This window comes from Balearica regulorum, unplaced genomic scaffold, assembly GCF_011004875.1.
Source record: "Balearica regulorum gibbericeps isolate bBalReg1 unplaced genomic scaffold, bBalReg1.pri scaffold_34_arrow_ctg1, whole genome shotgun sequence".
NCBI lineage: Eukaryota > Metazoa > Chordata > Aves > Gruiformes > Gruidae > Balearica > Balearica regulorum.
In genome coordinates, this window is record NW_022679072.1 from 351138 (window position 1) to 372870 (window position 21733).

Genomic DNA, 21733 nt, shown 5'->3' on the forward strand with positions numbered 1-21733 from the left:
TCAAATAAAAGCAGTTAAAGGACTTTATTTGAGCTTTCTTAATAAATTTTAAGATGTATTTGTTTAACATATGTAGAAATATATATGTAGAAGTAATCTTTATTGAATTAATTATGTACAGATAACAACATGCAGTGAAAAGAAAACATAAGAGTAGAAGTCAAGTATGTGGAAATCAGCACTGAGCATAACTGAAGGCTGCAATTTCTTTCTTCATTTCCTAATAAGAAAAAAAGACAAACTAGCAGTCAGCATGAACAACAGCTTAAGAACCCTGTTTATTTCTTCATAAAAATATTAATAAAGGATCTGTACACACATACATAGTATAGTAATATTGAGCAAATACATCCGCTAGCACCACCATAACATCTTTCTATACCCGCTAGCTTCAAACACATGCTTATGTGTCCAAAATGGACTACAGAGACTGCGTGGTTCTGTATCAAGAGACTATGGAACTGTATCAACAGCGGTTCCAACAGTTAGAAAGAGGAGACAGTTCCTGAAAAGGCACAACTAAAAGCTGGAAACATTATTTGCTGCACTCTGAATAATTACTTGTTAAAGTCTTAGCTCTTCATACAGTAGAGCTTGCTCCTGACTGACTTGCAGTGTCACTCTGAAGAGGAGACTTTTTTTTTTTGTTAAAGCTAAAGGTAGAAGTAGGAAACAAAGAAATCAAGTCTCAACTTTTGATGCTTCAAGTCACAAAACCTCACAAGCCCAAAGATAACATTAATAAATCCCTTCTCATGCTAAACAACATCATTATGCTAGCTGAGAGATGGGCCCGTTTTTCAGGAACGGCCTCCCTGAATCCAAATACTCCTCCCTGTTGCACAATCAGAACAGAACGTCTGTTCTAACTCCTTCTCTGATGTGGAAGAAGAGATCAAGATGACCCGAGCTGAAGAGAAGAGGCCTCCTCTTTTTTAAGGCAGGCCGAGAGGCGTAAAGAATTTCATCTGTTCTCAGTCACAAGCATCTCAAAGACAAATGGATTCAAGGATCTTGAATCTGAAACCTGACTCTCCAACCTATCTCAATCGACTCAATGCTGGGAATGCCTGAGTGGGACCAAGGGCATCTCTGGAAGAGTTCTGACAACTCAGAAATCCTCTCTTAGAGGAAAAGAACAGAGAATTTGACTCATTAAGGTTAAACCGCCAGAGGCAGAAATCTCCCCATGTGTCAACTTAAAGATGCTCGAGCCATGCTTGTTAAAAAGAGATTGTGGTGAGACCAGAGAAAAGTCTCAAACTCTTGTTAGGTTTCCTACCTAATTTCTTTTCAGGAATGGAACGACTACTATATGAAGTGTTACCGTGTCTGACTGCCTGGAAGGGGAGAAAGAGGCAGCAACAGACTGGGGAAAGCACCCTCCTTATGTAGCCCCCCCACCCCTAAAAAGGTTCTGGAGAAGGACTGTTGACAGACTGAGGTTAACTGCTTTGAGAGGGCTGTGTGGGTGGACCCATTGTCTTCCAGTTCAAGCCATTTCCTGCTGAAACTGCCAACACTTATGCCAAATACAACAATGGTTTTGCAATAGGGATAAACCTCTTCCAGACTGAAATGAAAGCGCCTCGTAACACAGGCAACTAAGCAGTAAAGAGTAATGCTAAGGAAGCGTGATGTCCAGAGTGCGCACATACACGTGCCTAAGACACACGTGCATAACAATGATAGAAAGTGCTGTAAGAAAAGAAAAAATTACCTTCACTAATGCAGTTTTGTCGTAATCTTCCCGATGCTGGTAAATGCACTGACAAAGAACAGCACATAGTCTTTCCATGCGAAATATGTCGTACTTTTTAGTTACCGCCGTGACATAACGCAACAGTTGCTGAAAAAAAGAAAAAGGAAACTACAAGTTTGGAATAGTGCAAGATCCTTTGAATAGGCTCGTCATGTTTTCAGAAGCTAAACAGTAACAATACAACACAAACGACATCCTACCTTCTTATATTATGAAACATGAGTGACGGTTCAGAGAACAGATTAAATATCTCACAAGATTTAACTGAAGAACAGGAGTTACTTTTTCATACTTCAGAGAAGAGGAAAGCTTAAATTTCAGACACTGTTTTATTACCAGTCAATCTATCACAGCGACAATCCTAATTGCGAATCAACTGCTTCCAGAACAGCAGGGAATGACACAACCCACTTTGTCGTAGAGTTGCTGCCACAGCAAAGCCACTGTTCCATTTTATTAGAGAAAGTGTTGCTGCAATGCAGGGCACTGTAAAATGGATCTGTGGAAGCCAGGCTACAAATCTTCTGGATCCAGCTGTGCCAGCTGGAAACAGAAGCATCCTTGTGTCACCGAAATCCGGGAATATCCCCCGTGCATCCAGCGCTGCAATAAAGAATGCCTGCCTTTTAACACTACATTGGTGTTACGAGGTTTATTCCCGGATTTCGGTGACAGTTTCTGGCAACCCAGATGGGACTCTGCTTTTGAACCTCGACGGATCCGTGGGATCGCAGGATCTCCAGCCAGCACCGGGGAATTCTCGGGGAGAACCTCTGATCCCCGGACCGAAGAGCTCTGAGCAAGACCCCTGGGAGAGGTAAAGGCATTCTTATTTGATTTGAATATTGTTTTTTTCTCTTACAAGTTGAAGGCCTTATTCAAGGAGCCCCGTGGCTCACCGGGACAGGCCCACATTGGGACAGGCCCGCACCAGGACAGGCCCGCATTGGGACAGGCCCACACTAGGTTCAAGGAGCCTGTGGCTCTCCGGGACAGGCCCACATTGGGACAGGCCCGCACCGGGACAGGCCCGCATTGGGACAGGCCCACACTAGGAGCACGGGAGGCCTGCTCGTAAGGTGCGGTGAAAGCTGCGCAGAGTTGGGCTGAGGAGACGTTTCAGGTAAAAGTCTCTGATAGGCGAAAGCCTGTGGAGCAGGGCCCACTGGGGAGGGGAAGCCTCCAAGATTGGGATTTCTGGTGGCAGCAGAAATCCCTGGGATTTCCAGTGGCAGGGGAAATCCCTGAGGGAGCTCTAACACGGGTTGGAGTCCCTCTGACTAGTGCTTGTGATAGTGCACAATCACAACCACTGAGTCCTTGAGAGATGGGTACTTTTCCGAGTAAGAAATCAATCCCACGAAAAACACCACTGGGATGTATTTTGGAACATTGGAAAGATCTGGGAAACATTGATCCTTTGACTCAGAAACAGTTGATTGAATATTGTAATCACTGGTGGCCACTGTATATTTTAGAGAATGGGGAAAAGTGGCCGGAAAACAGGACGTTGCAGTATAACACAATTTTGCAACTAATGTTATTTTGTAAAAGGGAAGGTAAATGGCATGAAATGGCATATGTGGATTTGTTTTTCACGCTGCGAAATCATCCGGAATGGCAAAGACAATGTGAATTGGTTTCATCTAGTTCTACGGTAATGGCATTAAAGGGGCAGGAACCTGATAAAGATTTAAAAACAGGTTGCTCATCTTGTGATAGTGGTAAACGGTGTTTTAAATGTGAATTTGAAGATGATGATGTTGAACTGTTAGTTGCGCCTCGCAGGAGGTTAGGAAATGATCAAGGGGGTCAAAATCTGGGGGCCAATAATGCTTCCGCCCCTCTTGTGGAAGAAGAGGTGGAAGAATTCAGCCCAATTGCTGGGAGAACAAGGGGAAGAGGGGGAGGAAACGGATTAACTCCCCTCCAGGCCCCTCTTCGACAGGCTGTTGGCAACGAGGGTCCGGTAATGGTGAAAGTCCCCTTCTCCATAACCGATTTAAGAGCATGGAAAGAAACTGCAGGCACCTATCGGGATGACCCAGAAAGAGTTGCCAAAGTAATGGAAACAATAATTAGAACCCAAAATCCTGATTGGGAAGATTTGCAAGTAATATTGGATACATTATTGGAAGACACTGAAAAGAAAATGGTATTAAACACAGCCCGAAAACAAGTAGAAAGTGCCCATGCTAATGGAAATATACAAGGATCGGTGGACCAGAATTTTCCATCCACAAACCCTGAATGGGACCCTAATCAGCCAGGGCCCAGAGGAATGTTGACTAGGTACCAGAAGTGGATTTTATTTGGCATTAGAAATGCAATGCCAAAAGCAATTAATTGGTCTAAATTATATGAAATAAGACAAGAATTAAATGAATCCCCTTTGGCCTTTATGGAAAGACTGAAGGTGACTGCTAGAAAATATACCAATCTGGACCCAGAAAAACCAGAGGAAGCTTTACAATTGGCCTCTATATTTATGGGACAATCAGCCCCAGACATAAGGAAAAAGCTTCAGAAATTGGAAGGGGCTGAGTCCAGAGACTTAGGTAAAATGCTTGAAATTGCCTGGACTGTGTATAACAACAGGGAAAAGGAAAAAGAAGTTAGACAAATGCGAAGGGACACGCGAAGGGATGGGAGAATTCTGGCCGCTCTGACTGAGAATAATAAAGGAGGCATGGGAAGGGGACGAGGAATGAGCGTTGTTGATCGGGGGCTTGGAAGGAGAAGGGTGGTCTCCAGATTAGCAGGAGACCAATGTGCTATCTGCAAGGAGCATGGGCATTGGAAAAAGGATTGCCCCAAAGCTGGGGGATTAGATCCAATGCTTCAGGCCATTAAATTGATGACCTTGGATAATGAATCATGAAGGGGACCGGGGGAATCAACCCTAGCTGAGCCCCTGGTTACACTAAAGCTAGGGAATGAAGAAATGGAATTTTTAGTAGATACAGGGGCTACATATTCGGTATTGAACACATGTAAAGCAAAACTTAGCCATAAATCTGCAGAGGTTGTTGGTGCGACGGGGCAGAAACAAAACCGGCCCTTTTTGAAACCATTAAAATTTAAATTAGGAAAACAGTGGATAACACATCAATTTTTATATATGCCCGAATGTCCATTGCCTTTATTGGGGCGGGATTTATTAAGCAAATTAGAGGCACAAATTATTTTTAAAGATGGAGAAATTAGATTACTGATACCAGAATCAAAAGCTATAGAGGCGAGAGTGTTTGTGTTACAGGATTCCCCCAAGGAGGAACAGATTCCAGAAGTAGTGGACAATGCAGTTATCCCCCTGGTATGGGCAAGTGGAGTTCCGGGACGATCCAAACTGGCAGAACCGGTAAAGGTGACTTTAAAACCTGGAGCCAAGCCGGTAAGACAAAGACAGTACCCTCTCAAATGGGAAGCCCGAAAGGGGCTAGAGGAATTAATCACAAAATTTTTAGAATATGGGCTGTTAGTAGAATGTGAATCAGAATATAATACCCCTATATTACCAGTAAGGAAATCAGGAGGCAGGGAATATCGAATAGTTCAGGATTTAAGGGTCATAAATCAGATGATAGTTCAAGATATACACCCAGTAGTGGCCAATCCATATACCTTGCTGACATCTCTGAGGGAGGAACATAAATGGTTTACTGTGCTGGATTTAAAGGATGCCTTCTTTTGCATACCTCTGGATACCAAAAGTCAAGGCATATTTGCCTTTGAATGGGAGAGTCCCACTACAGGAAGGAAAACGCAATTAACATGGACTGTACTTCCACAAGGATTTAAAAATAGCCCTACAATATTTGGAAACCAATTGGCAAAGGAATTAGAAATGTGGAAGAAACAGAATCAAGGAGAAGGCATATTACTACAATATGTGGATGACATCCTGATAGCAGCAGAAAGTAAAGAAACATGTTTTGAAATGACTATCAGTTTATTGAATTTCCTGGGCCAGGGAGGATATAGAGTCTCCAGAAACAAGGCTCAGATAGGGAAAGAAGCAGTGATTTATTTGGGATTTGAGATATCGCAAGGACAAAGACAATTGGGAAACGAAAGGAAAGAAGCCATTTGTCAGATTCCCGAACCTAACAGCCCAAAGGAACTGAGAGCCTTTTTGGGAATGATTGGATGGTGCCGACTCTGGATTTTAAATTATGGACTGTATGTGAAACCCCTATATGAAGCCCTGAAAGAATCTAAAGATCAATACCTGACTTGGTCACCTGAATGCCATAAATCATTTAAAGAACTTAAAAAGGCATTAATGACGGCCCCTGCACTGGGTCTACCTGATCTAACCAAACCTTTTGAGCTGTTTGTACACGAAAGGCAACATCTGGCCCTTGGAGTGCTGGCGCAACGACTGGGATCTTGGAAGCGACCGGTGGGGTACTTCTTCAAACAACTTGACACTGTGAGTAAAGGATGGCCGGGATGTTTGCGTGCCGTGGCAGCAACGGTGCTGCTGATTCAGGAAGCCCGAAAATTGACTATGGGCCAAAGAATAGTGGTATATGTACCGCATATGGTAATAACTGTCTTAGAACAAAAGGGGGGTCATTGGTTATCCCCTAGCAGAATGTTGAAATACCAGGTTGTCCTATTGGAACAAGATGATGTGGAATTAAAAACCACAGCAATTGTAAATCCAGCAATGTTCCTGTCAACAGAAAATCCTACTGAGAAATTGGAACATGACTGTCTGTTAACCATTGAACAAGTTTATTCCAGCAGACCGGACCTGAAGGACGAACCCTTGGAGAATCCTGATCTGGAACTGTTCACGGATGGAAGCAGTTTTGTGCAAGAAGGAAGGCGAATGGCCAGGTATGCTGTTGTCACCATCGACAAAATATTGGAGTCAGGGACACTACCTGCAAATACATCAGCACAGAAAGCAGAATTGGTGGCGCTGAAGCAGGCCTTACGAATGGCTGAAGGGAAAAGAGTAAACATATGGACTGACTCCAAATATGCATTTGGTGTGATCCATGCTCATGGAGCCATATGGAAAGAAAGAGGGCTGTTATCAGCCCAAGGATCACCTATAAGACATAAGGAGGAAATTCTTCAGCTCCTGCAAGATGTGCAAAAACCAAAGGAAGTGGCCGTAATGCATTGCAAAGCTCATCAATTTGGTCAGACGGCTGTCAATATAGGTAATCGGTTGGCAGATAAAGCTGCAAAAGAGGCTGCAGAACGAGGTATCCTTGCACTGGTACCAGTAAAACAGGTAAAAATTCCAAATGTAAAAGTAAGATATGGTAAATTAGACGAACAATTGGCAGAGCATTTAAAGGCATCCCAAAATGCAGAGGGATGGTGGGTAACACCAGAAAATCAGGTAATAGTAACCCCACAAATTATGTTGGAACTTGCAAAAGAGCAACATGAACAGACACATTGGGGTGTAGATGCCATGGTTACAAATTTGAAAACATTTGTAGTGTGCGTAGGAATGACAGGAATAATTAAGTCAATAATAGCTAAGTGCCCGATCTGTCTTAAAAATAATCCTTTAAACCAGAGGAAAGCACCTTTAGGAGTAACAAAGCAGGGTAATTCCCCAGGAGATTATTGGCAAATCGATTTTTCTGAATTACCCAGACAAAATGGGTATAGATATCTGCTGGTACTGATTGATACGTTTTCTGGATGGCCAGAGGCTTTTCCTTGTCGCACCAACAAAGCGAGAGAAGTGATTAAAATATTGTTAAAAGAGATAATACCAAGGTTTGGGGTACCATTGGGCATGTCTTCTGATAGAGGACCACATTTTGTAGCAGAAATAGTCCAGCAAGTAAGTAAAATTCTGGGGATAAAATGGGACTTACACACTCCCTGGAGACCGCAATCAAGCGGGAAGATTGAAAGAATGAATCAGACCTTGAAAAGACAAATGAGTAAAATTTGCCAAGAAACATCTTTGAAATGGCCACAGGCCTTGCCATTAGCTCTGTTAAGAATAAGAATCCAACCAAGATCTAAAGACGGTGTAAGTCCATATGAAATATTTTGAAATGGCCACAGGCCTTGCCATTAGCTCTGTTAAGAATAAGAATCCAACCAAGATCTAAAGACGGTGTAAGTCCATATGAAATATTATATGGCAAACCCTACCAAACTCCTTTAATCCCAGGGGACATGAGGGTAACAGGGGAAACAGATTTGAAAACATATCTGATTTCTTTAGGAAAGACCCTCGAAGCGCTCAGAAGATATATTGTGCTGACCAGACCGCTTGCTCTTGATACGCCTGTACATCCATACCAGCCGGGTGACTTTGTGTATATAAGAACATGGAGTTCTGAACCACTCCAAGAAAAGTGGAAGGGACCCTTCCAGGTACTGTTGACAACTTATACCGCAGTTAAGGTAGAAGGAGTGGAGCCGTGGATTCATTATACTCGAGTAAAGAAGGCACCGTCAGAGCAGTGGACATCTATGCAAAAAGGACCTTTGAAACTCAGACTGTGTAGAAAATTTGACAGGGAACTGGAAAGCTAAAAGAACTGGTTTTCAAAATGGAAAATTTATAAAGGGTTTGCATGTTATGTGTTGAACTATGAATATTATGAATTGTTTGATTGGGTTAATAACACTTTTTTGTGTTTTGTCGCTGATCTGTAGCCAAAGAAATACAGAATGGCCATGGTCCCAAGCTATGATGGGACCATATCCCAAAGACCGTTCCCCAAATTTAGCCACTGTGGTAATGCATGAATCTGAAGTTTACCACTCACCTGAGTGGGAATGGGACAGAAAGGACTGGGTCCGTGTCTTAACAGGAACAATTGGAGAAAAAATCCAAGTAGGATGCAGAAAGATGGAAGGATCTCTTCATGAGAAAGCTTCTTCAGTTACCATCACCGGAAATCTATTAGACCCTAGTTCTAATCTTACAACGAGACTCTGTCCCACCACAGAATGGAAATGTAACAAACAAGATTCTCTCATTACGTGTTGCCGCCAGCAGAATGTCGGTAATTACTCCTTAGACCCTAGTACCAATAATGTTGAAATCACCAAATTCTGTATTAAGGAACAAGGAGATTGTTGGCACAATTTTACTTTGACTAAGCCAGTTTATGTGATATGCAATTGGCGACTTAATCCATTGACAGGAGGATTACGAAGCCTTACATTCAAATTCAAGATAAATGTTGTAACTAAACCCCTAGTGATGCTTGTTGCAGTAGTCACGCACGCTGGCACAGATACCCTTTTTACGTTAACTAGTAAAAGTGAAGTCACCCCCTCTTTTATGGTACCACAAGGGAATGACATCACAATAAGATGCAGATTAATCACTGAATCTCGCATTGAACCTATAAACAGTTATGAAAATGGATCACATGGCCCTATTTTGTGTAAAGATCAAAATTTAGACTGTTGGTTAAATTTGACTACTGTACAATACTCCCGTAAAGTGATATGTGGTAAAAATAACACCAAATACTGGGGAGAACTTAAAATAGACGTTATAATACCTACTACCCAACCAATTGTTGCGCTTAACCCGAAAATCTTTGAAATTGGACCATACGTGATCAGAAATACAGGCTTGCAACAAATGTTGTTTAACCCGGCATGGTCTCTCAAACAAGTTGAATTGTCAATGCAAAACAATGTTTCAGATATTCAACCAGCTTGTTCACCTTTCTTAAAAATCTCATATGAGGGGTGGACAACCTGGCTACAAAAACGAACTCTTACTACGAAAAGAACACAAAGAGACTTGACCGGTGTTTTGGGAACAGGATTGGGAGTTTTAAATAGCATTGATTCAGAAGTAATAATGAACAAATTGGCAGCCTCAATTAGTGATTTGGCTAGATTACAACAACCTTTACAATCCTCTTCACTGGCTTTAGGAACTAACCAGTGGCTGTTGTCAAGTATATTACCCACATGGGAAAGAATAAATGTAAGGGACCACGAGTTAATTACAGACGCACTTGGGGTGATCCAAAATAACCTCTCCTTGGCTCTCAGTTGCATTCAGGCTCAATTATGGATGCAGTCGGTGGCTGCCTCAATTATAAGAGAAGGTGAAGAAGGCACTCTCCCTACTGAAATTAGGAAAATAATTTGGGACAGTGCTACTGATTTTGAGAAAGAACTCCAGTCCTGGTGGAGCCTGGTAAACTTTACTTATGATCCCGTTACAAACAGAGCTACAACTTTTGTGCTCACTATATCCAGTGCTACCAAATACTCAATTTACCCCATTATTGCATTAGGGATAAACCATAACGGAACTATACTCTATCCTTCCGAGCATAGAGTACGGGCCCGAAAGATGAATGAAAAATGGCAAACTGTTAATTTGGAATCTTGCATCGTGCGGGAACAACAAGGATTTGTCTGTGAAGGTAATGCAATTGAGGCACAAGACATTTGTTTGGACACTGAACAAAATATTTGCCATTTTGAGGTTCATCCTAACGAAAACCCTGAAACCATACTTATATATATCGGCAAGGGCTGTGTATGCTTGAGAACTGTTTGTGATTTTTTATATGTAGATGAGGTAGTGGTAGAGATTAAAAATAATTCAAATTTTTGTATTTGTAATTTTACTAAGATTGATGGATGTGACTTTTCTTATTTGACCCCGGTCACATCGCACCAACTTTTGCAGTCTAACTACATGTTGATTCATGAATTATTACCTATCCCCATTGGAATGAATCTCACTTTAGTAAAACAGTTATTACGACACAAAGATTTGATTGAAATTCTGGAAAAAATTAAGGAAAATGGGCAGAAAACCCTAATAACTGTTCATCACAATGTGAAAGAAATACATCGAGTTTTTGAAAGAGTGCAGAGAGATGCAGAACTTAAATGGTGGGACACACTTTTCGGATGGTCGCCTACTGCTACAGGCATCCTAAACAAGTTATGTCACCCCATCGTGATTCTTTTAACATTGGTTTTGATCAGTATGACCTTGTCAGTAATATTATATATCATAACTTGGAAAATGATGAATCGATTAACACATCTGAAAGAACAAATTATTCGTGAAACTTCTCTCACTCATATGATCATCCAAGCTGTTGCAAAACAGCAAAATAAACAAACAATCCCAGAGTTTCTTCCAACACATAGAAAATAGTTAGTATAGTGGAAGTATTGAAAAGGTGATTATTTCAAAACTTCCAAAGGGGGGATTGTAACCGATGTGTTTAACTTTTTTAACCATGGTGATGGAATCAAGATGAGATTATTAGCAATAGTAGGGAATGAGAAAATATTTTAGGAATGAGGACCTGAGAGCTTGGTGGTACCATGGAACTGATAAACTGTGTGGTCGGTATGTACCATGGAACTGATAAACTGCATTATTGGTACGTGAGCCAAATAATATTTCATTTTCTGTCAAAATCATGTCCTTTGAGTGAACTTTGTTCATTATAATCTCATTATAATACCAAAACACACCTCCATGCTAAAAACTACCCACCTCCAAGGTACGACCACCCCTCACTGGGCATGCTCTCTGAATTTCTTTAAGTATATAGCTTTAAAAGCAAAGCCAGAAAGTTTTACACCAATCATAATGAAGTAACTATGTAACTATGTGATGTAATTGTGACCATGTGTGTATTGAGAATAAAATATGTGCGTGTTCGTAGGCTAGGTATGCACGTTGGGTGGAACTATCCCCCGTGCATCCAGCGCTGCAATAAAGAATGCCTGCCTTTTAACACTACATTGGTGTTACGAGGTTTATTCCCGGATTTCGGTGACACTTGGGTGCTCACCTTTACCCGTTAGCTGAACGTATACTGTGCCTACAGCTCTGCTGGCAGAACACACTGCTCAAACGTCTGAAGCAGATCAGGGAGCAAAGGTACATCAGTTGGCTCCTGCCTTTAAACTGATGAGTGGAGAAACTAGCAGAGTGACTCTGCCTGTAGCACATTACCAAAGACGTGAATGCAATCATCTCTGGGAAAACGACAGTGACAAACTAGTGGCAGCACCTTCTTCCACTGCTGGAGCTATTCAGTGCCTGTGTGTTGTGTGAGGCTGTGAAGATGTAGCTTAAGAGAGCAGCCGTACCAAAGGAAAGTATTACTGCCTCACAACTGCCTGTCGTCAGACTCTGCCTCCCTCAGATCAACGAGCACAAAAGCCGAGTATTCCCCTCAACTTCATTCTACGCAACATGCAGATAAAACGCACAAAAGCCACGCAGCGTGCTTTCAGCTGCTGCAAACAGAAAAGGCAGGATGTGACAGAGGTGTATGGTCACCATCCCATGTGAAACTATTTCTAATTGCTGCCACATAGATGACTGCATGCGTTTCTATATGTTCATAAAGTTCTAGGCCTATTACTAAGCAAATAAACAAACAAACCCCCCCAAACAAAACCAAGCAGCTACATTTTGGAGGTTCACCTAGCTTATTCACTGCAGGTGAATCCTAAAGAGGCTCTCTGGTACGAGCAGCTAGTTCCAATGGCATCTGGTATGAGCAGCTAGTTCCATGAAACGAATTTTCTGAAAGATGCGTTTCATGACTGTAGCTCTCATAGCTGAAACGTATATAAGGGCTCTACCGTACCATTTCCACAGTGGGCAGTAACTTTGGAGCACACACTGTTAGCACCCTGACTCTCTGAAAAACCTGTGTGGCTTCTCTACACACAAAAGCAGACATGACCAACAAAACCCCCTGACATCTGCTTCCTTAGGAAGCCAGCTTTAAAAAGTTAGTTTCACCTCCACAAATTAGGTCACAGCTTAAAAACGTGACAGAAATTGTGTTGGCAAGCCCCTGCACTGCATGGGATTCCTCTCTGGTCACATTCTCCCCACACAGGGGAAACAGCCGGGTAATACTCCCTCTCTCGTCATGGCAGGTAAAGAGCAGGCCTCCTCTGCTTTGGCCAACCTCCAGAACTCCACCCTAGCCATTTTCCTAACTTCCTCACTGCAGTATCCCCTGAAGATGAGGCCCTTGTTCTACCCTCTGCAATTCATGCAAAGGAATCTCTTTTACCCCCTGCAGCTAGGCCATTTCTAACCCTTTCCCCAACTGTAGCCTAGGATAGCAGCTTCTACGAGGGACTGGAAAAGCCTTATAACACTGTAACTGTATGAATGTGAAATTCTCACACTGGATTTTGAAAGAATTTCAGAAAAGTCGGTATTAGTATTTTATCCTCGATGAGCTTTACGTCAACCTAACTTCAGGTTTCAAGTCATCACGGCTAGATAGGAAGGTTCTTTTCAGGTTCCTAATAAATGAAACCATGCAAAACCCAAAACCAAACCCCCAAATCCATCATAAAAACTGTTAAGACATTAATAACCAACAGTACTAGCAGGCTGTTAGTGGGCTATTTTCAAATTCAACAAGCCCTTTTAAATGAAAGATTAGGAAGAGAACCAAAATCAAGAACAGCAGCCTACACCAGGTGTGGCAACACAACAGTCATAGTCCATTACAGGTTGAATTATTTCACAAGCTTGATATCCTTCCCATCAATTGTTTTAATTGGCATTGGTTAACTGACTTAATTTACACGTAGCAAGGCAAGGTCCTACTTCAGTATTAACAAAATTGACATTAGACTTACTTTGAGCTCGTAGTAATCCACAATCACTGGCTGTGTGAGCATTTCCACGGCTTTATCGACACACATCACCTGTTGCTCTTCTACCTGAGAATGTCTCCCACGAGTCATACGGTGTACCCACGAATCTGGAACGACACAAGTCAGCATTTCTGTTCATCTGGAATACAGTGTCAGTGAAGTATCCTGTACCTGGAATACAGTCGCTTTCTGCGGTGACAGAGACAGGATTTCTACCATTTTTTCACTGAGAAACGCTTGACTTTTACTTACTTTCTGGCAAAAGTCACCGCTCTGTAACAATTGGACACACAAAGAAGCACTAGAGGAAAAAGGCAGGGTAAAACCAGGAAAAAAATGCAGTCACATTGCCATTACAGCACTGCACGGTAACACTCCAAAATAATTAAGGTTAGGAAACACGTCTTACATGGCAAACATTAGGACCTAAGTCTTGTATTCTGCATGGCACTCTGGGTCCATGCCGCTTGAAGTACAGCTTTTTAACTTACGCTGCTCATGACTGGGACGATACTCATACAATAAAAGAAGGCCAACGATTGTTTTGCAATTAGGTACCATTTGAAAAACAACCTGCAGAATCAAGAAACCAGCAGCTGCAGAAAACCACGAGTTTGGCCTGCGTAACTAGAGGGGCAGCATCCTTATGCAGGAAACGCTGTGTGCTGCTTTTAGAGATACACTGCAGAAATAACAGAACTCCAGAAGGCTAAAACCTAATAATTACCTAGTGTAATCCTCAGGAAGAAGAACCACCTAAATAACCTGTTTTTACGGTACTCAAATACAAGCATATGACAAATTATCGCTAGAAAATTACCACCAAAGCAAATACTGTATAGCTATTAACTTACAGTTAGCAAAGTTTTCTAAGTAGAACATCCTCACCTGCACTGTGTTTTGATGCAGGAGGTTTAGCAGCTTGATTTAGAATTAAGTCCTCAAAAAACATTCTTCTTTCTTCCTCATTAGGCAACTGGATTTGGAAAACTTCTTCATAATCATCCATAAACAATTCTTTTATCTAAAGCATGAGGAGAAAAGATATTTCAGATATAAGGCCACACAAAGTCGTACTCTATTCCAAAAAGATGAGTACCTTTCAAAATTAAACTGAATAATCACTCGAATAAGACAAACTGTGAGAAGCTATCTTCTTGTCCTTAAAACTCTACATTTTCCTAGGTTAGCACGGCAGATTAAAATATCTCCTCTAAGGAACACCTCTAGATTTAAAGCTCAATGAAGGGACCATATGATACACTGATCAAGTGGGGACATTCACCACCTCCAAGACTGCTTATTTTCTATTTCCCTGCCTTGCTGGTTTCAATCTCTGTGGCATCCCGAGAGGGAACAGGCAGGGTTCAGCAGACAAGTGTGGGCTTTTTGGTAAGGTGTTTGGGGGGTTTTTTTGGTTAAATTAATTGAAGTGAGGTGTCTGAAGCTGTACACTTCCAAGTTTTACTCCGTTTTTCAGTCTCTACTACCAAAAGTTATGGAAGGAATTTCAATACTTACTTTAGAAGGACTTTATTAACAGTATTAAAACTCCTCGAGAAAGTTAAGCCCTTCCAAAGCAGTTGATGATAAACACATCTAGGTAAGCCCCCCACAGTAACTGAGACAAAATAATCAGGGCAGCATATTCACATTTTTGAATATCCTCCTTTAATGCACACTCTCAGATGTCTAGGAAGCTAAGCATGTACTCTTACTGAATTTTGTTAAGGAATACAACTAGAAATCCATTTCCAAGTTCCCGAAACAGAAGTTGGAACTTGGCTTTCTAATTTGTAAAGCTTTCACTTATATGAACAAAGAAATGGAAAGTTTTATTAAAGAATTTAAATATGAAATTACATTCCATCATTACAGTGTGACCACCATACTTTCTCAGTAAAAATATCTTTCAGTTTCAGTAAAAAAGTTTTCAGTAAAAATATATTTTTCCCATTTCCTTTTCAAGCACCATATATTCCTGACTAAGTACATACCCAACCATCCTGAAGTCACTGGATTTATTGTCTGAAGTAAATGGATCCATCTGTCTAACAAGCATGAGTGTGTGAGAAGGAGGAAAAAGTTGCGTCAAAGTCCATCTCTTTACTCAGAAAACACTTCAGACAAACGCTTTCGGCATTGTTTTGTCTAAGCAAATTTTAAGAGACCTGGTTAGGGTGCCTGAGTAATAGCAGTATGCATTTGCTTAAGTACTCCAATGCTTAAAGGATTTATAACTGAACAAGCAATTGAATAAAAAAAGTAAGAAAAGGAACGACAGAAATACCTCTGTTGGGAGATCTGCGTGACACACGTCGGATGTTGCAAGCAGCAAAACTGGAGCAAATGCTGGAATGTTGTGCAGCAGTGTTGTAAAAGTAGCTTTCAGTGTAGCTCCAACAGCCTCCCACCACAAATGGATATGTGGGATATAAATGATACTCGGTGCTGTTCTTTGAGCTTCTCGCATCAACTGGTGAAATGAAAGCTTGGATAAGAAAACTAAACCATGTGGAATAGGCTAATAACTAACTACGTATCAGTCAAACGATCTTAGGAAATAGGAGTACGTGAAGCCAAAATACAAACCCAAACCAACAAAAGAACAACTCCTTAACAATAAGGTAAAATGTTTGACTCAACTATAGACATTGCTACGCAGACAGACCTGAAGCTCTACCTGATTTCAAAACTCCTTAGGTGTAAGGGAACTCCTAAAGAGCCTCACAACTTAGCTGGTGTAGCGCTGTGCCTGAAAACACAAGACTAACCCTTCTTCAAGATGTATTAGTCTGGGTAAGTCACTACCCGACTGCAACTACACGACCGACTACACCATCTTCAATTCAGAGCGGGCACATAGCCAAGTCAGTCTGGAGCACAGTCTGAACAAAGACAGAGCTATGTGAAAAGATGGGGGCTGATGCTGTAAGAGAAGCCAGGTTACCATTCCAAATTTCAAGTATGTTTTATAAGAGGTGACCAGTCTTCAGCCTGCCTGAACAGCTAAATCACGCACAGCCTCTCATTACCAAAGGATCCATCAGACCCGATGACACGCTTTGGATGGCCGCAAGCCGTTGCCTACAGATGGTACCTCGATCGCAGAAGAGAGCGTGCACCTACTGCCTGAGGGAAGTGGCAACGGCCCTTTCACATGACAAATTTCTCTGTGTACCCTTTCAGATTATTAATATTCAGGGAGTTCCTGTCACAAAATGGGAAGCGCACGTGGTATATCTGGGCAGTGACTAGACACGGTAGTTATACGACTGCGGAAGCAACCGTGACATAACAAAAAAGGAATTGTGCCTCTTCTGTGACAAATGAGTATCCAGTCATGTAGTGTGTCTGTCCTTACTTGTCCAGCTCTCAAATGCTGCTACCTAAAGGTCAAACTATTTTAATACAGTGATGCCAAACAATAAAATGGCTTTCCTGCCTAAAAGTAAAAAGGAAAACAGCACTACATCTGCTTAGATGTAATTTTCCCAGTTAAGAAAAACATACCGGTGTACAAATGTAAGCCTTCCATGAATTTTAATGCTTTTACTGCATATAAGTAAGTAAGTATTCCACAGCAGTGGAAGCTGTGTGTATATATACACACACACACACACACACACACACACACACGTATATATGTACAAAAAGAAACACTTCTTTTCCCCAAAACCTTGATTGCCTCTTTATTATATTTAATAAAAAAGGCTACAAAAAGTGCGTGACGTGCAGTCAGGCTGATGCAGAACCACCTACCGAGAGCACAGTCTCGTAAACAGCAATGAAAACAACTTTCTGGATCCCACCGAAACGGGCAGGATTTCTTGCGATAAAGAGGGATTTATTAGCAGCACCTCCCAGCTTCCCAAGCTGCTATCAAATTCCTCACTGTTTAATTTGGAATAGAAAATACGGCCACGTACAACATCCTTACTCGGTATTATATGATCTAAAAAGAAACGTGCGTTTTCAGACAGAAGTAAACCGAACAGCACATTCAAACCAGGCCACCTCTATTAACAATGAATTTTGCTGGCTTTACTAGTTTATATACAGTTCATGAATCCTATGAGATTAAAAAGAAAAAAAGATACCTGTGCACACGTTTCTTCCGGTGACGTGGCAGTAACAAACAAAACAGGTAGGTCTAGCACATAAACTGGAAACTTTTCCAGGGCATGTATTACTGCAGGTGCCAAATGAGAAGCTTGCCCATATCCTGACTCTCCAACTAGTAAGAACCGTGGCCTGCAAGATGTTGGCTGGTAATAAGCATTTCTAGAACAATTAGAAGATAATAAGTTTCAAAATGAAGTGATGAATAGGCACACAGATGTTAAAGGGTTTTTTCCTAACCTCTTTTTTTGGTAAATCCTCTCCATGTCCCAGTAAATAATAAGCTGGAGGCCTATCAAAGCTCATTTTCTCACAAACTTGTACCATAGCTCCCCAAAGAAATCCTGCCAAGCCCCAGCATGTCTGCTGTTCGTTTGGCTGGCTTAAGTAATGGCTCTTAAATCACATTAGCTGTATCTGAAGGACGCAATTGGATTAGTTAAATTACAGCAGTACGGTACATACGTACAAGATTTTATTCAGTCATTCTAATTGTTTCATCTTTGAATTGTGTATTAATTTCCTAGTAATCTTGCTTTACTAGCATGAAAGACATTTGTGAAGAGCGTTTGTTTTTTCCACCACAATACCATTGTACCTTTACTGGCTGAAGTCAAAGATCTTAGAGACCTAACCAAACTCAGCTGGTCACATTTTCTGGACAGCATAGCGATAGAAAAGGAGAAAAATAACTGACCCAACAGCAATCTCTTTTTGCAACTGTTGGCTTCTACATCTTCCACATGAAAATGTCAAGAGATTAATATAAACGTTTACCTGCTAAAGCTGAGGAATTTTTCCTTTTCTCTACTGGGCATTTTATGAGTTGGCTTCTCTTCAAAGATTGATGGCGATTCCTCATCACTGTCAACTGTATCATTTCTTAAAACATGATTTACACTGTCTGAAAGACAAGAGAGGTTTGTGAACTTCCCTGAATACTCCATGTCTCACTCTCGCATTAACACAGCTTCAAATCAGTGCTGGAAATGCCTTTTCTTCTATTCTTCATTTGAGGGCACACACTGAATGCTATTTTCTGAAGAGTTCATCCTACCACAGACCTAAGGAGACTGCACAAGTCTCTACAAAGCTGTCCTAAGTGCTTGGGAGGTTGTTTGTTTGTTTTTTTTTTTTTTCTCCTTCGAAGAAAGATGATTAGGAACAACTCTGGTGGTTCCTAGACACCTGAAAAACCCAGGAAGGCCACTTCTTTCTGGGGCAGGTTCCCACACTGGAAGTGAGGGAATTAAGTGAGTGCGATGGCCACAAACTTCCATTTGTGTAGGACTAGTGAGTCAGAAGATACAGACCAAGACATCTGCTAAATAAGGCTCCTCCAAGATCACCGAATGAGTCGATAATGGAAGGCAGACAACAGAGAAGGGATGCAATTACCAATCCCCTAGCCTCTCTGCTTTTGTTTTGTTGGTGGATTTCTGCCTCTATTTTACCAATGCTAACCTGTCTCCTGGCTCTACTGGGAGTAATCCTGGTAGGATAGTCTCCAGAGATTAGCATAACTAACTATTAACAGATTTCCATTAATCAAGAGTGGAGTGAGTTTATCAATTTCTTTGCTCTCACCAACTGACAGAGTAAACCTGATCAGGGCTGATGCAGTCAGGGGTGTGAGCTCACGTATGCTAAGCCAAGTCCCAAAGTACACACTACTAAACCATTCTCATCTCCTGTACAAGTGTACAGTGTGATCCACAAACATTTAAATTAAGAGACTATGGTTAAAAAAAAAATCACAATAGCTAAAACAGTATTTAGCTTAAACCACTTATACTTGCATTGCGGTCCTGACATTCTTTGGACAGGAATGAGAAGCATTCATGTAAAAAATACCTCTTTCCCCTCTATTTAAATATTTTGAAAGAGGTGCCTCATACTTTAAACCTTAGATCCATCTCTACAAATGACGAATATGATGTTAGCTACGGTCAGAAACAGGGTGCTGTAGTAGAGAACGCATAGTTCTCTACTGCGTATTGTGAGTCATTCACAGCTCCCGTCCAGCACTTCAGTTTAGAATCCAGAATAAAACCTATCCACGCTGTTCCTGAAATAAAAGCATGCACATGCATATTCTAAAATTCTACTCTCCTTATGGCCAAGAGGTTTGTGTATGTTGATTGCATAAATGAGAATTTTTTGCTTTGACTGAATTTTGAAGTAGTGAGTGTTACTGTTATACCTGGCTGTTGGTCCTTCTGGAAGGCAAACTCTGCATGGGGAAATACTCTCTGCAAGGCTTGTAAAATGCTTGCTAACGTGTTTTCAAGCAGTGGTTTTGAAACAGATGATAGCGCTCGCCCAGGTGAAGCCACAGCCCTCTGTGAAGCTGGAACAGTCTTCTGCATAGCCATGGCAAAATCCTTTGCTGTTATTCTAATAGAAGCAACATCTAACCGCAGTTTCTCGCTACTTTTGTATATCTGAGGATAGCGGCAGCGCAAAGCACAGAGGGCAGCTTCAGCACATAAGGATTTAATATCAGCACCACAGTACCCTAGCAAACAAAACAAGAATCAAATGTTACATCAGTCTCAGGCAACACAGAAGTCAAGGCCAAGGTTTCCAAAGTGCGACACTGAAAGGCTTTGTATGCAGCCAAAAATTAACAGTTTAAGAGAGAACGTAAAGAGTTACTGCACTGCAGAGAGGCTTTCTTACGTGGCTCGCAGCCTGATATCCTGCACTTATTAAGCAGCCTCCTAATCAAAACTGTGCTCCCCAGGAAGATGCCCCAAACCCATTCAACATTCTGAGAGACAAAAAGAAAATTAAAAGAAAAGAAGCACCTAACTTTGTTTGCTCCCACGGCGTGCCAGCCGCCTCACTCTGCAGCAAGGTGCAAGAGCTCGAGTACTGCCTGCTACAAGCTCAGATTCCTTCGGACTCAGTCACACGCAGTAACTCACTGTATTTTCAAACTTACCAACACATTTTTTCAGCTAGCTCTTCAAGGAACATGTCCAATGGCTTAGGGGTCCAATCTTGTGTGTGAATCTTGAAAATCTCTTTTCTAGCCTGGAAATAAAATGGTCGCATTTTAGTTTGTCCAAAGTTTTCTCTGCAAAAACCCCAAAGCAACACAAAACCCCCCAAACCCTCACATTAATACAAATCCTTGGTTTGTCTGCTAAACTTTTAAGTATTTTACAGTTCGATTAATACGCTCTCTGCTTTTTCAAGCAGGAAATTTCACCATTCTCAATTTGTCACATTACTCTCTGCGAGGGCGTGCAGTGAAATAAAAGGCTTCCAGAAAAAGTAAGTTTCCACAAGTATGAGGCCTGAAGATCCTGAGGAAAAAATTGTAGTAAAAACTTACCTGCAGAGATTTTTTCATCAAAGAAAACTCTCAGGAATTTAGCAAAATTTCAGGTGGCAGCCTCATTAGTTCATCAAATTTGCTTTTCTGCCAGTTCATTCAAGGAAAACAGTCCTAGCACTACGTTTCAAATTGCTGCAATTACTACAAAGGCAAACAATAATTATGACTCAAACTACTGTCACTGATGCAGAAAATGTCAAACGTTGCCTATCTTCATCTCCGATCTTAGCAAGATCTTTTATTTAAGTACTCCCTGGTACACAGTTTATTTATGGCAGAGTTCTAGACTTCTTCCACAGTAGGGAATCATAGATTGCATGTGTTTCACGGCACCTCCTCTCCTGTTCCTGAAAGCAGATAAAAACTGGAGACAAATGTTTCTGTTAAAGATGCTGTTTAGTGCACTTTTACTAGCCTTCAATCCAACAAGCATTTTATCCTTTTTCCAGAAAGTGCTAATGAAAGAAATATCCATGATAGCCAAATTAAAACACACAAAACCAGGGTTCCACACTCTCTTCCTCCCCATATTTTTTGGTTGCTATACACCTACTTTTTCATTGCTTAGCTATCGCCACTGCACTAGAAGCTTCCCAAGCCCCACACCTGTCCAGCGTACCTCACATCTTTGTCCAATAGTAAGTTACCAGTAAGAATGTCAGATCCCAAAATACTTCCCTCCCAGGGTACGCAGCCTGGGAACAATCCAGCACAGGTACATCCGCTGTCCATTCATAAACCAAGAACTGAGAGCAAGACCACTTCAGGATGAAAGTGTCTAAGTGGATTAAGTAAGTCTGCAAACATGGACAGATTTGGGAATGAAAAAAAATTAAGTCGCTCCAACACCAGCCTTGAGAAAAGTT

General features: G+C 41.4%; 1 protein-coding gene and 1 pseudogene across 1 annotated transcript; one reads left to right on the top strand and one right to left on the bottom strand.

Moving 5' to 3' along the window:
* Window positions 1-21733, bottom strand: part of LOC142599797 (ATPase family AAA domain-containing protein 2-like) — a 36550-nt pseudogene continuing 14817 nt past the window's right edge.
* On the top strand, window positions 8435-12825 carry LOC142599791 (uncharacterized). The gene is made up of 3 exons (XM_075741550.1): window positions 8435-8495; window positions 9214-10731; window positions 12662-12825. The coding sequence occupies exons 1-3, from the start codon at window positions 8435-8437 to the stop codon at window positions 12823-12825; spliced, it is 1743 nt and encodes a 580-aa protein (XP_075597665.1).